Source organism: Lynx rufus, unplaced genomic scaffold (genome assembly GCF_022079265.1).
Source record: "Lynx rufus isolate CCGP_SWC_20201006 ecotype Redwood Valley unplaced genomic scaffold, mLynRuf1.p SCAF_20, whole genome shotgun sequence".
Lineage (NCBI taxonomy): Eukaryota > Metazoa > Chordata > Mammalia > Carnivora > Felidae > Lynx > Lynx rufus.
In genome coordinates, this window is record NW_025814835.1 from 24273389 (window position 1) to 24289480 (window position 16092).

Genomic DNA, 16092 nt, shown 5'->3' on the forward strand with positions numbered 1-16092 from the left:
AACTTGCTGTGTATTTCAAAAGGCCTGAGATTTGCATTTTGGGGGGAGATAATTTTTCACTGTACAGGACTCAAATTTTTTAGTATCTAGCATCCCTGGCCCCTACTGACTAAATTCTAGTAGTACCCCTCTCCAGCCCCCGAGTCATTTTGACAAGAAACATCCCCATAATTTCTAAGGGAGTGGTATCACCCCCAGCCGAGACCCACAGGTTTACAGCAAAGCAGAAAGTTCCATAAAACAATGACTGAAGACAAACACCTACCTTGATCCTGCATTCAGTATTCCAGCAAACAAATACAGATTTAATATGCTACCTTCAATCCTGCATGTCCAATGTCTCATTACATTTCTCTGTATTCTAATAATATGAACAGATTCAACAAACTGCCAAAATACCATTTTTAGCCCAAAGGGCCAATCCCTATATACTGTGCCAACAACAGCGATAAACCTGGGCAGAAGCTAAGCCCAGGATTGCATGGGGGTACTGGCTTACACCTGAGGCAGCAGCCACAGAACAAAAAGTATACCTGAACAGGTTATCGTTTTGTCAAATTTGGGCTTTAAGAAGGATGCTGGTTTTTTTCTTTTTAAAATGGTTTATTATCCAAAAGCTTGCTCCCTGTCACTGCTGAATCAGCTCAGCAATGCAGCTCTATCCTTTTTTAGGGTGGTTAGGACCCAAATAATTTCAGACCAAAACTAGAAGCACAACCTCCAACTACAACAACCAACTTGGCTGTTGGCTCAGGAACATATTCACAGATATGTCAGTATGTATTCCAGAACCCGGGTTTCATTTCTTGATCGGAATGCCAATCACCATAAAGTCTTCTGCTAGAGTCACTTCTTGGAGATCTAACACTGATTCGGCTTGCTTTTTCAGTTCTACAATCCCATCTGTTTCTCCTTCTCTGGCCAAGGCAACTGGCTTGTACCTCTGACTGAAGTGAGTCAGAACTAGCCTCTTTGCTTGGCACAACTTTGCAAATGCTGCTGCCATCTGTGGTGTGCTGTGGCCGTGCTCCTTGGCTTTGTCCATCTGGGCATCATCTAGGGTCGCTTCATGGATCAACAGGTCTGCTTCAAAGCACAGCTTCACTCCTCCGTCACCCACAACCCCAGAACAGTCACCCAAAATGCAGATTTTTCTTCCAACAATAGGCTTTTTTAAGACATCTTGGGGAGAAATTGTAACTCCATTTTCCAGAACAACAGAAATTCCATTTTTCAGCTTCCCATACGCAGGACCTGGCGGCACACCTAATGATGGAGGCAGATAACATCACATCATGGGAATGGAATTTATGACTTGTTAAGAGAGTCTGTTTTAACAGCACCAAAATGGAAAAGGCATCCAATTCTTTTCATAATCGTTATAAATATTTTACTACTTGTGGAAAGCTGGAATATTTATACATTTTTAAAAGTTCAGTGTTGGCTATTGATGTTAGTGATGCCCTAGTACTTAAAACATTTCCCAAGCACACATGTCAGATGAGTTTTAAGCTTTTAAGTCCCACTAAGACCTTCTTAGGGTCAAGCTATCAGCTTTGATTCTCGGCTGTGAACAGGAGTAACAGTTTTTGAGCCCGCTTTACTTAACAAGCTCATCTTTTGAGTAAATTTAACGAGTCCATTTAAATAATGACAAAGTACCTACAAACTGACTAACTTAATAAAAAAAATTGTTTGAGGGGATTGTTTGGATCATAAGATCAAGGAGAACTTCTGGCAATCATACATAATCTTCTTCGTAGGCAGGGGCAGTTCCATGTTTACCAAATTAGGTTTGGTAAAACTTATATTAATTATCTTACGTTAATATAGAACAACACCTGATGATCATCACTCTGAACAACACCTATAAACAAACAGAATGTGTTCGCTAGTTCCAGCATACATCATATTTAAAGTTTCCCAATATAATAGTATTTCCACAGCTTTTAGATAATAAAAATACCTTTGGCCTAAGTCACTTTTCCTCATTATTTAGCATTTTGTTTTAGTTGAGAAGGAAGGAAGAGTTTGCATAAAGAAACAAATCTAGGGGCACCTGGGTGGCTCAGTCGGTTAAGTGTCTGAATTCAGCTCAGGTCATGATCTCAGAGCTTATGAGTTCGAGCCCCATGTTGGGCTCCGTGCTGACAGCTCGGAGCCTGGAGCCTGCTTCAGATTCTGCGTCTCCCTCCCTGTCTCTTTCCCTCCCTGCTCGCACTCTGTCTCTCTCTCTCTCTCAAAAACAAGTAAATTTAAAAGAAAAAAGAAACAAATCTACGGAAGATACCATCATGCTTTTTATAGGGTCTACATGGCCATGACAAGGAAGGTGGTGATGCTGGAGGTATAAAGGACCTGGACACTGTTTCAAGAGAGGTGCTGAAGATCCTCTCATGCTTGATGGCCTGGCAGGGAGGAGGTACACAGCCTCAGATGGGGCCCAAGTCTATCTCTGTATGCTTGTTTCCACCTATGATGAACCCAGGCATGTAAAACAATTGAGACATAGTATTCTGAACATCAAATTAATTTAATCAAGGTTGAATGAGTAGGCAAAGTTGATAAAGAAAGAAAATCCTGAAAGAAAGAAAAGTAGCTGGTTGCAGTTGCAAGGTTAAGAACTCTGGCAAAAATTCTCAGGCCAAAGATGTCACTGAAAGCATATTTCAAAAGGAAGACATGAAAAAATAAAAGCCTAGACCTAGGACAACAACAACCACCCTCCCAAGCAAGACAGCATTAGCTGAAGATAAGAGAGACTAAAAATGTGGATCCAGGGAGCTGAAGAGAAAAGGATTCAAGTATATATTTGGATTTTGGTCTGAATAGCATCTTTTGGCCTCAAGAATTTCCCTTAATAAGCAGACTTTGGGCAAAAGAAATAAATGGAGAAATGTCAGTTTCGGGCCTGGGAGAGAGGAAAGGAAGGTTATTATGACACTTCTAACAGCTTCAGCTAACAACAGCTCAACTGATAAGAAGAAAAAGAAGAAGAAAGAAAACCACTTACCGAGGTCTTTCAGTTTCTGTGCATTGAGTTTACCTGGTCGTTTCTTCTCTACGACTGAAAACCCAAAGGAGGGAATTCGGTGAAAGAGGCGAAATGCTTTTACAACAAACTGTTCATCATCAACCAGAAGGTATGAGTTTTCTTCTGAGTCTAGTAGGATAGTTCTTCCTTGTCCCTCTTTGGGAAGACTGTCTGTTTTATTCACGTGCGTAAATTCTTTTAGTTCTTCTGTTGGACACTGATCTGCTGTAGGCACCAGCTCATGGACCACGTAAGGGAAGACCAGCTCTGTGTGAGAGAGTTCCATGGTTCTCCAGATAAAGTCCCGAAGCCCGGCAGGGCCATAGATTTCAATAGGCTGTTTGGTAACCACAGAGCCACTCTGCAGGCTGATTGTGCAGAGGAGGCCAGGAAGGCCAAAGAAATGGTCTCCATGAAGATGTGTGATGAAAATCTTGGTAATTCTCCCTTTTGATTGAGGCAGAGAAAAAAATTTGGGAGTTTTTCCAGAAATAAAAACCTATACAAAGCTACTTGAAACATGTGTAACAACTTACATAGAAAGCAGCAAAATGAATTTAGAATTCTATTTATTACCATAAACGTATTTCTTTATATTTTTCTACATGATTTCAGAAGCAAGACAGGCTTTATGTTTTAACAAGATCTAGATGTAACTTTTTTCATAAAGCATCTTCAATTTACATAGTATTGCAGTTTTAAGAGTATTTTCCTACATATCTTCTTACAGAAAGAAAGGAAATAGAAAAAGAAAAGGGAAGAAAAGGGAAACAAAGAGTGTGAAAGCAAAGCAAAGCAAAGCAAAGCAAAGCAAAGCAAAGCAAAGCAAAGGGAAAGAGGGGCACCTGAGTGGCTCAGTCGGTTAAGCGTCTGACTTCAGCTCAGGTCATGATCTCATGGTCCGTGGATTCGAGCCCCGTGTCAGGCTCTGTGCTGACAGCTCAGACCATGGAGCCTGCTTCAGATTCTATGTCTCCCTCTCTCTCTGCCCCTCCCCCACTCATGCTTTGTCTATCTCTGAAAAATGAATAACCTCAAAAAAAATTTAAAAGACAGAAAGCCAGAAAGCAAGCAAGCAAGCAAGCAAGCAAGAAAAGGGACACAAAAAGTGTACCAAAATAGTTCACTTAAACTAGATAGGCCTCAAACGTCAAAAGCATCTGACAGTTACAGTGCCCTCTACTGTTCCCTCTGAGAATAAAAAATACATACCTCCAGCAAAATAAATGTTCCCCAGGCTCCAACTGGACCAATGCCTGAACCCAAAACTGCCGTGTAAGGACCCTCTGCACTGGACAGAGATGAATTAACCAAGACAGAGCCTGCCTGTCTGAGTGAGGTTGAAGGGGGAGGAGGAAAAAGAAGATGATGAAACAGGAGGGGGAAAGGAGGACGCAGGAGAGGAAAGGGGTGAAGAACCCAGAGGGAAGGTGGGCAACAGATGCTAGAATGTAGATCAGAGGGCAGATCTCCTATGGTATTATGTCAACGTACATGTGCCCATGCCTTCTTTTCAACGTGAGCTAACACAATGGCTTTTTCAGTACATATTGGCTTAGGTCGTAACTTGAATTCATCAATGGTAAACTGAATCTACTGCTGGTATGTGGCATGATGCCACATTAGCATTTCTCTGAGATGCGCCACAAGGCATTTTAAAAGTAACAATCCCAATTAACACAATTTTAGTATAACAGAGGCTTCTGCTCCTAGCTCATGGCCCATCTATTTCAAGTATTTGATACCATAAAAGAACAGGAATAGTTTATTGTAATGTGATTTATCCTGTGACATCAAGGCGAAAGTGTTCTCCAAGTAAGTCTTTCCTGAGTTAATACATCAAACCCAGGCCCCATGGCAGAGAACAACAGTTGGGCAGAGGCTGATCTGAGATCTGGAGAACCCTGAGGCACTCCAGAAGTATCCTCAGTATGCTCCTTTTTGTTTTCTCTTTTTAGTCCCTGTTGTTGCTGTCTTTTGACTTCTTGGAACCCATTCATCACCCCCCCTTCCTGCTGTCCGAGCTGCCAAGACACACATAAGTGTGACCTGAGGCCTCTGCAGACAAAAGAACTAGATAACTAGAATGGCTATTGAGTCATGATCTCCACGTTGACCTTAAAACTGCCAAGTGAGACTTTCTGGGCCCTCTCCCTATCTGGTGTAAAACAAAGCCAAAACTGAACACCAAAACAATCTGTGAGTCCAAAGCAAGTGAGACAAATTAAGTAAGTCAAAATTGCTTCCCACAGTTATCACAGGTTCAGGGAAGACAAACATTTCATTTCAAGAAAATTGATTTCAGAAGGAGAAGGAATAGCAACCTCAATTATCAAATTTAGGGGATGCTATCAAATGAAGAAAGCAAAGTGCATGAATTTCCTTTCACTTGCGAACAAGAAAATTACAGGGGAATATGCCATCCATAGAGAAGTGGAATTCTAAGGATCCCCTAAGCGATGACACAGTTATACTTACTGCCATAGGAAAATATCTGCAATATATTATTGTTCAGTTGAAAAAAAAAAGGTTACACCTAGTATGATACTGTTTATGCAAAATTGTACACACACACACACACACACACCAAATATACCTATACCTTTAACATATATACATCTATAAAATATTTACCTATAAGGGGGATTTTAGGCTTTTTTAATATTTTTCTGCTTTGTTTGAATTTTTACAATGAGAATGTACACTTTTTAAAATGTCTTTATTTATTTACTTAAGTAACCTCTACACCAAGCGTGGGGCTCGAACTCATGACCCCGAGATCAAGAAGTTGCATGTTCCTCTCAGTGAGCCAGCTAGGTGCTCCCTAAGTATACTTTTTATAAACATTTTTTCATCATACTTTTGTAATACTTTTTATAATCATTTAAAAAAATTGTTTAACGTTTATTTATTATTGAGAGACAGAGAGACACAGAGCGTGAGCAGGGGAGGGGTAGAGAGAGGGGGAGACATAGAATCTGAAGTAGGCTCCAGGCTCTGAGCTGTCAGCACAGAGCCCGACGCGGGGCTCGAACTCACAAACTGCGAGATCATGACCTGAGCCGAAGTCTGTTGCTTAACCAACTGAGCCACCCAGGCGCCCCCTTTTTATAATCATTTTTAAGGGAAAAAGAAGAAAAGCTTAAGCTCACTCTTTAAAATTATGAAAGAAATAAGACATGACAAACCTATTACTTGTTAATCAGATGCTTGCACATTAGGGCCAAGGAAGCTTAAAAGAAGTGTGTTTAGATAAACAGAGAGCACTTCCTTACGAAACTCATAAGAAGAGGAGTATAAGCTGACAGGGTTTCAATGAATCAAATAACAGGTCCACATTGGGTTGAGAGTAACCGAGACGAATTGAGGGTGCTGCATTCCAGTTTGAGACTGAGGGCTTTTGAAATGCTAAAGAGTCATAGATAATATTCTAGGATTACCATCTCACCCTCCTCTCTGAAGCCAGTAATCTTTTTAGCCAATACGAATTTAGTAAACTAAAGATTCCCTTAGACTTTATTTATTTTTTATGAGGCTTAGCTTTGCAAAATGTTCACTTAAAACATATATAAAATAGGTACAAAATATAAAATATTAGAGAAAGGTACTGTAACAGATAGACGTGAGGTGGTACCCATGGCCCCTGGCTGATGTTCATATCCTTTCACAATTTCTTCTCCTTGAGTGTAGGTGGGACTTGCAAACTGTTTCTAACCAGTAAAATATGGCACAGGGATGCAGTGTGATTATGGTGATTATGTTATGTTATAAGACTCCACCTTGCTAGCAGACTTGCTCTGGAGTTTCTTTGCCCTTGGATGGCAGTAAGGAATCGAGCTACCACAAAGGAGAAACCCACATGATCAGGAACTGGAGACCTCTAAGGGCTGAGGCAGCCTTAGTCCTGCCAACAACCTATGTGAGCTCTGAAGCAGATTCTTCCCCAGATGAGCCTCTGATGAGACCTCAGCCCCAGCCAAATACAGAGTGCAACCCAGTGAGACCTTGACGCAGAGAAGCCAGCCAACCCAGGCCCAAACTCCCTGACCCACAGAAACTATGAGACAATAAAAGCAGTAAGACACTAAATTTGTAATCTGTGATACAGCATTGGTAACTGACACAGGTATTAAATAAAAAGTAATGACTAATCCCCACACCTACACCTCTAGTACCCACACTTAACAGTTTCTTGTTTCTGTTTTAATCATCCCACCACCTCAACCCCTACTCTCTAAAATGGGGTATTACTGCCTCCACGCCAGCCTGCTCCTCCCTGAGAGTTCTCATGAAAGGAACTTCTGTGTGACCCAAGGCAAATAAAGTATAGTACCTGCTATACTAAGACCTCAGGGTCTTAGGTTGAACTGTATACACCTCAAGGCCACGAGTCCTAAGTGAAATGCATTAGTTACTTCCTCCAACAGCTCCTTTCCTGTCTCCCTGTTTAGGTCTCAGACACCATCCTTGTAACTTGGAATAATCCTTCACTTCTTCACATCCTAGACATTCAGTCAGTCACCCACTCCCTGCTAGGTCTACAAGTATTTCTTAAATTGAGTCTCATCTTCATCCCTATCCCTACACCCTCATCCTCTCTCTCTTCTCTCAGATGAATGCAACTGCCTTAACACTGGTCTCTCCCAGTACATCTGCCGCGAGAAAACTCTGTCCCCAACACATAAATCAGACCATATCATTCCCCTGCTTAAAAACTTTTAATGGTTCCTTACTGCCAACAGAATAAGAAGATCCAAATACCTTAGCAAACCACAGAGAACTTCATAATCTGCCCTCACTTTTTCAGCATTTTTACCTCTCATTTATCCTGGCCAAACATGTCACTTCTCTCCTAGAAACTCGATTACTTCTTGCTCACTTTTTCTGTTCCTTGAAAGTCCATCCCTACTTTTCTCCCCAGAGAAACTTCTAATCATCACTTAGATCCTAGCTGTACTGTTACCATCTCTGGGATGCTTTCTCTGAACACACAGTTAACGTCCCCCTCTTTTGTGCTCCAAATGTATTTAGAAAACAGATCCATTATTCTCTTTATCACATTACATTATGACTACTTACACATCAGTTCCCACCACTAGACTAAGAGATCCCTGGACGCTAGAACTAACTTTCTTATAGCCATCAATGCCACACACTGTGATGAATCAGAGGAATAATTTCAATAACTTCCAGTTAACAAGATGCAGTAAGTGAGAGGGACCATACTAAGTGCTGAACACCTTATTCATGCGTTAACTGATCAGATATTTACTAGGCATCTACTAAGGATATAAATGATCCTTGGGCTTACTTTATCATACAGGGAAAATACAGCAAACACAGAAACAACTATTTAAATAACAATTTTAGATATCGATGCTAAGAAGTCAATAAAAATAGCACAAAGCAGTAAAATGCCTGAGAAGAACGAGGAATTACTGAACTCCAGGGGTTCAGGGAAAGTCTCTGAGGAGATGGCATCTGAGCTAAGCTTTAACTGATGAGAAAGAAACAACCACACAGAAAGGGGATTATTTTATGTAATTTTTACAACACCCCTTTTAAGCTGACTTGAGTTGAGTTTCTATCCACGTTTTAAGATAAGGGGCTCAGTCGGTTAAGTTTCGGACTTCGGCTCAGGTCATGATCTTGTAGCATGTGAGTTCGAGGCCCATGTTGGGCTCTATGCTGACAGCTCAGAGCCTGGAGCCTGCTTCAGATTCTATGTCTCCCTCTCTCTGTGCCCCTCCTTTGCTCGTGCGCGTTGTCTCTCTCTCTCTTTCTCTCTCAAAAATACATAACATTAAAAAAAAAAAGATAAGGAAAATAAGCCTTAAGTTTGTTGATCTGCTAAGGCCAAAAGCCAAGACACTGCTGGGACTGCAACCCAGGTTGGCCTGACTCTAGGCCAAGGCTTTGTGCCACTGTACTCCTCAGTCTCCCTGGTGCTGGGCCTTTGCATGTTCATCTCCCTAGCCCAGCAAATCCCTCTACCTCCTTCAACGACTCACAGGTCACCTTCTGTGAGAGGCCTACCCTGATAACCTCACATGAAAAAGAACACCTCACTCTTCTGAATGTCTATTACTCTTTGTATCTTCTCGTGATACTGACAACCATCTCCTGGTGGAATCATGTACACTGTTCCTTTGCTTGCGTAGTATCCATCTAATATGCCTCATGTATCCCAACCCATCCTCCACCCCTAACCCTATATAAATCCTTGCTCTCAACATTTACAGTACGAACAAGTAGATAAAGTTCAGTGGGGGAGGCTGGATGCCTGAGGGTCTTCCAAACCTTGCCAGGGCTCTAGCACTGAAGTGGGATGCAACTGTGAGGGCTGTTTATGAGCAAAAGCCTCAAGGAGAGCCAAGAAAATGAAGCAGAGTAAGAGATAGTCTTGGTGAGAGAGTTGAATGCACACTAACCTGCTTTAAGTTGGCTTTTCATCAGCTGTGTCTGAGTTCCCTCCCCACAGTCAAAGAGCCAGCACTCGCCCTCACACCGAAGGACCAGAGCAGAGGCACCCCGGGTTGGGGATGGGTATGCTGCACCCGTACCCAGAAATGTCACATCCATAGACATCTTCCACCCTGCAATGAAAAGATTACCCAGGGATTATTACACATCACTGCTCGATATCACCAAAAACAGGTCGTTGTGAGATTTACTGTTCATTTATCTTTTCGTTATTCAGAAGAGACTGGGTTCTTATACAGAAATCCCAAGTAAGATTTGAACAACTCTTAGTGAGTTAAAACCACAAGTTACCAAACCTTGGATGGCTGCTCACACGTACAAAAACAAACAAGTTAAAAAACTGCCAGATCCAGTCAATTAAAAACTGTAATTGAATCCCAACTATGTAATGTTCTGGAAAAGGTAAAACTATGAAGACAGTAAAAGACCAGTGGTTGAGAGTGGTTTGGGGGGGAAGGGAAGAATGAATAGGTAGAACACAGGGGGAAATGGGTATTCTCATATGTTACTACTGGCAGAGGTGTAAACTGCTTTTATGTTTGGGAGCGCAATTTGGCAATATATATTACCAATAATAATGATGCTATTAACAGTACATTTTAACTCAGCCACCCTATTTTGGGGAATCGACCCTATAGAAATAAAGGACCTATGTACAATGTTTCTGGTGGTACTTTTAAGGTGGCTAAAATTTGGACACGGTCTGAATATATTTCACCAGGACAATGACTGAATATTTTACTGTACATTCCTACCATCAACTATTTATTCTGCAGTTAAGTCAGCTCTGTAACTCTTGTCCTGGAGGGACGACAATGAGAAAAGTTACAGATTTTTACAACATCACTTTTACAACAATGCCCCAAACCTCTGCATTTATATGAGAGAGAAAGTCTGTGTGTTAAGGATACACAGCATATTGTTAATATTGGTTATCTCAGGAGTGATTAAAATGGTGATGGTGGGGAGTGGTCATTAAGTTTTCTTTTAAATCTTTGGATTGGTTTTCATTGCAATGAGCAGCATCTGATGACTTTATTTTCAATGTTTATTTCATTTATTTAATACTGATTATTAAAAAGAAATGGGTCACAAGGCCGAACATACTTTTCTAACTACACATCACCGAATCTTCCTTTCCGTTTGGGGACACAGTCAGCCCTCCCAACCCCGCCCCCCTACACACACACACACACCTCACCCACACAGATGGTACATCTCTCCAATTCATGCACAGGCTTTAGGTTATGCTACTGTCCCTTCCATGTGTTACTCCACACTTCTACTTCCAAAATCAAGCATTCCTCTGATAATTAGGTAATTTGCAGAGGCTTTCCTGTTGGATTGCAGTTTGCAACAGAGATGGGAATAACACAATATAGAAAGTCAAACATTTTAAAAGCTAATAAATGCAGAAGGAATAATAAAATATAATCACTCTGCAATCCCTAACAAATAATGGATCTAGGCCAATGGTACAGAACTCGAGAGCATATTAGAATCACCTGGAGAGCTTTTGAGACATATCAATAATTGGGTTCCATCCCAGAACAATTAAAAAGGAAATTCTGCAAGTGAGACATGTGTTTTAGTATTTAAAAAAAAAATTCTTCCCCTGTGATTCTAATGTGCAGTCTGTTTGAGAATCACTTAGTGAAAGGCTCATGGAGAACTATAATGGATGGATCAGGCTGACCTGAATTCACTAGCCAATTAGTCAAACTTAACAAAATAAAATTTTATTTTGAAAAATTTCAAACACATACAAAAGTAGAGAGATTAGTATAATGCATTACCACATGACCATCGCCAAGCTTCAACAAGTATCAACTCATGGCCAATCTTGGTTTATATCCACCACCCACATTCATATCCAAGAATATTTCATAAGTATTTATCCAAGAATGCTTGTTTACATGGTATTGGGTACTCCCATCAGGAAGCACATGCTGTCTGAATGTCTCTCTTCCTGATGTTTAACAACCACTAATCATTGCCTGGGTTATTTCACTAGAGGTTGCCAAAAGGTGATATTCTCTCATTCCTTCTGAAGTTATTAGTTGGCATCCTTCTGTAAATCTCTGGCCAATTATTTAGTTACCCTGCAGTGCGATTTGTACAGAAAAGGCCCACTGACCAATCTTAACACCACAAAAAGAAACAAGACCTTATGTAACTCCTGGTGGGCTGCAATAGGAGGTACACAATAACACTATGAGGTTTTCTTGCCAAAAAGTAGGACCTGAAATCTGAAAAAACCTGTAATCTAAATACCAGTTTATTAAAGGACAACACAGGGATGGAAGAAGCAAAATCCAGTACATAGGAAATGTTACAAATGAATAGGTTGCTTCAACAAGTAAAATACAGAGGAAAAAAAATAAAGAGGGATGGCATAAGGAGATTAAATGAAATATAAGAGATGTCAACCAAATGTCATGTGTAGCTTGTTTGGATCTGGATTTGGGCAGACTGAAAAAGAGAACTGGGAGAAAAAAGAGACAACTGGGAAAATGTAAACACTGACTGGATAGACGGTAACATGAAATGCTTATTAAATTGATATTTTAAAAAGGAATTATTGTGTTTTATAAACGCAAACAAGTATTTAATAGACAAAACGGAACATTCAGATTTGCTTTCAAATAATCTAGTGAGGTGAGCGTAAGAGTCACCCAACAGAGTTGGGAATTCGGTACAGTATCTTGTTTCAATGTGTGGAAGTTTCCACAATAAAAAGTTAAAAAATGAGCCAAATGATCAAAACCCACCCAGTAGGTCGGAAAGTAATCAGAAATTACTTTATTTAATCAATGGTTCATGTTTTGTGGCATGCACCATTCTATGCACCAGGAATTCAATGTGACCAGACCGGATTTGGTCCCTGTCTTCTTGAACATAAAACCAGCCACTTGCTTTCTCATGGCTATGATCCACCTTGGACCAAGTGCACATTCCAGTGGAGAACACAGCACACGACCACAGTACTGTCACCTGACACTCCCGGCCAGTGGTTCTCGTCCCGGCAGGATATCCCAATCACCTGGTGATTCTGGGGACTCAGCATTGGGAAGGCTTCCCAAACGATTCTAAAGGCTGCCGGGTTGAGAACCAGTTTGCATACAGGCAGCGCCAACCCTGCAATCACCCTGTGATCTAGGTAGGGCGCATACTGCCTTCCTCCATTTTGGAAATGAAAGAACCGTGGCCCGGAGACAAATAGATGCCAACGCCGAGTCAGGGCCACAGGCCAGGTCTCCGACCACCAGCGAGCCCAGGCTCGCCCTCAAGTCAATGTCAATTTCCCAAAGGAGGGGTGGGCGGGGGCTCCCGCCTTGGGGTGGGGGTGGGGGGGTGGAGGACAGACTAGGCGCGTCCTCGTTCCCGGGCGCTCCCCGGGCCTGGGTCCTCCATTCCGGCCCGGCCCTCGAGTCCGGAGGAAGCGCGCCTGCCCGCGCGGCTCGGCCCACAAGGCGAACGCGGACAGACGGCGGCGCAGACCCTGGCCCGCCCCTCTCCGGCGCTCCCCGTCCCACTCACCCACTACCCGAGGCCCGCGGCAGGAGCCGAGGGAGGCGCAGGCCCGCGGCAAGGCCCAGCCGTCCACCGGGCGGCGCCGGCGCGGGCGGAAGTGCCCCGCGGGCTGTGGCCGCGTGTGGCCGCTCTAGGATGCGCCGGAGGTCCGCGCTCGGTGGTGCCGGGCCTGGCCTGGCCTGGCCGCGTGGGTGGGCTCCGCACAGATGGTAGGCGCCTTCTAGGTCCGCGTGGGTACCGGTCGGCCTTCATTCGCCCGCACAATTCTCTGGGTAAAGGTGGTAGCGGTCACCTGTGAGGACCACAGCGCCCAAAGGAGAAACGTGTATTGTTTTCCAGCGTGCTCCCAAATGAGTGTTGTCCCTAATGCTTTGTTGCTGCGTATGTTTGTGTAATTTCTAGTCTTGCGCTGAAATAAATCTTTCTTTTAATCACTAAATCTAAACGTTTAAGCCTACGATGCCTTAAGAGAAAGCAATGTGCCTTTGAATCAGAGTTCATAGCAACATTACTATAGATCCTGAGAACTCCGTTCTATTCCACTTTATTTAGGGATACACAGGATATCTACTTTCACACAAACATTGCTGGTGTGTTCTCTTTGTGCACAGCATAGCCTGCTGGACACGACAGCGAAAAACCCAGACTTGCTCTGTGCAGAAACTGCACGTGGTGATTACAACAAGGGCAAAAAACTTGGCTTAAATTCCAACTTAAAAAAAAAAAAAAAAAAAAAAAGGTATCTTAAGCTCCTATGCAGTGCCAGATGGCCCTGAGTTTTGCTAGACATACTTGAGATGGTCAAAGTATCCAACAGTTTCATAACAGGAATAGAGGTGCTGGGACTGTGGGGGTTTTGGAACTACCAGGAGAGAGGACTCAAGAACCCTTTTGCCCCACCCCGACTGTTTTATCCAATAGACCATGGCATAATTTACTTTTTGGCTTCTTCAAAGCCTTTATTCAAGTATTAATTGAGTTCCAGCTCTGTGGATGGTATTATTTTTGATGCTGAAATAATTTTTTGAGTATGTCATAGTCCCTGGCTTTAGGAGCATACACTGAGGCTGGAAAAATATGTCTTGGGAAGCCACCAACTCACAATATGAGGGAATAAACAAGAAGACAAAATGAGTGACAAAAATATAGAAGAAGAGAGATGACTAGATATGCAGTTAGTTAAGAAAAGGAAGGGTTTGAGCTGGGTCCAGTAGGATGGTTGAGACTTGGATTGGTATTTTGGAAAAGGAAAAAAATAAGTTGGATTTGGTCATGTGGGGTCTGCCTTAGCAAAGTATTAAACACCAGAACTTGAACTTTATTTATCCTGATACTTGCTTAGCTCAGGAGGGCCCAGGAAGACACACATCATTCTACAGCGAGGTCTTGGTCACAACTCAGCTACGGGTTACTCGCAGCAGTACCCTCCATGGACTTATCTGCCCCAGAACTTCCTGCCTACCCATCAAGGATTCCTACAACTCCTCTTCCCAACTCTTCTCTTTCCATTAGAGAATCATGGGTAGAACTTTTTGCTTATTTTTAAAACTTTCCATTATGGGGAATTTTAAACATATAGAAAAGTTGGGAAAATGTCTAATGAACTTTAATGAATAGTGATCACTCACCTTCAATAGTAACATCTGGTCCATCTTGTTTCACCTACAACCAACCCCTCCCCCTTCAAAAGCAACAAAAACCTGGATTATTTTCAAGCAAATTCCAGATACAATATTACTTTATCCATAAATAGTTCTATAGGCATTTAAGAATCCTCTGTTGGGGGGGCGCCTGGGGTGGCTCAGTCAGTTGAGCACCTGACTCTTGGTTTCCCCTCAGGTTATGATCTCACGGTTTGGTGAGTTTGAGCCTGGCATCAGGCTCTGTGCTGACAGCATGGAGCCTGCTTGGGATTCTCTCCTTCTCTCTCTGCCCCTCCCCTGCTCACGCTGTCTCTGTATCTCTCAAAAATAAATAAATACACTTAAAAAAAAAAAGAATCCTTTTTTTGGTAAAGTCTTCTTACTACATAATGATGATAGGCAGTTGAGTATATAAATATAAAAGATAAATTTTTTGTTATATGATCATAATATTATCATAAGGAGACAATAATTCCTTAATATCAAATATCCATTCATTATTTAAATCTTCCTGATCATCTCATAACTTTTTGAGGCTCATTTGTTCAAATCAGAAAATAAAAATACACAATAAAAACATTAAAAATCTCTTAATGTTATTGTCTCCCCTGAAAAAGTTAGCAATTCCTTCATCTAATTTGTTAAAATACCCGGTTACTTATTAATGTCATCTAATAACTGTTCAGTGTTCAATTTTCCCTAATTATTCCCAAAGAGTCTCATATGTAGTTGGTTTGTTTGAACCAGGATTCAAAAAAAATGTTTATACTGCATTTAGTATGAGTTTCTAAAGTTTCTGTTAAACTTTGATGGTTTCTTTTCCCTCTCCTTTTTTCTTGCCATTTATTTGTGGAAGAAATTGGGTCGCTTATACTCTAGAGTTTCCGAAATTCTGGACTTGGCTGATTCCATCTCCAAGTAACATGTTTCTCTATCCCATGCATTTCCTATCACATGGGAGTTAGATCTAGAGGCTTGTTCTAGGCCTTTTAGTGGGCAGAGCTAATAAATACGTATTTTTAAAAGTAAAATAAATCGGGGCACCCGGGTGGCTCAGTTGGTTGAGCATCAGACTTCAGCTCAGGTCATGACCTCATGGTCTGTGAGTTCGAGCCCCGCATCAGGCTCTGTGCCAACAGCTCAGAGCCTGGAGCCCGCTTCGGATGCTCTATCTCTCTCTCTCTGTCAAAAATAAATAAACATTAAAAAAAAGTTTAAAATAAATCATGAATTCATACTGATTTTTTCAATTCAGTTACAAGATTACAGAGTTTTTACTTAATTTGTTTAGTTTTATACTGATGTCACTTAAATAAAAAATCTTGTTTCCTTGGGACCCCTGGGTGGCTCAGTCAATTGAGCATCCGGCTCTTGATTTCAGCTCAGGTCATAATTTCA

General features: G+C 41.8%; 1 protein-coding gene across 1 annotated transcript; it reads right to left on the reverse strand.

Annotated features, from left to right (window-relative positions):
* Window positions 1-582: 582 nt before the first annotated feature.
* On the reverse strand, window positions 583-13127 carry ELAC1 (elaC ribonuclease Z 1). Its single transcript, XM_047086376.1, has 4 exons — window positions 13058-13127; window positions 9466-9630; window positions 3014-3481; window positions 583-1266 (listed from the first exon to the last, which is right to left on the reverse strand). The coding sequence occupies exons 2-4, from the start codon at window positions 9620-9622 to the stop codon at window positions 800-802; spliced, it is 1092 nt and encodes a 363-aa protein (XP_046942332.1). The 5' UTR covers window positions 9623-9630; window positions 13058-13127; the 3' UTR covers window positions 583-799.
* Between the last annotated feature and the right edge of the window lie 2965 nt (window positions 13128-16092).

Bases quoted from the DNA above. Each gene is read 5' to 3' on its own strand.
- ELAC1 (XM_047086376.1), bottom strand. From the start codon at position 9,622: ATGTCTATGGATGTGACATTTCTGGGTACGGGTGCAGCATACCCATCC. The intron at 3,482-9,465 runs GTTAGTGTGCAT...CTCAATCAAAAG, and splicing joins GAAAAGCCAACTTAAAGCAG to GGAGAATTACCAAGATTTTC. The intron at 1,267-3,013 runs GTAAGTGGTTTT...CTCCATCATTAG, and splicing joins ACAGAAACTGAAAGACCTCG to GTGTGCCGCCAGGTCCTGCG.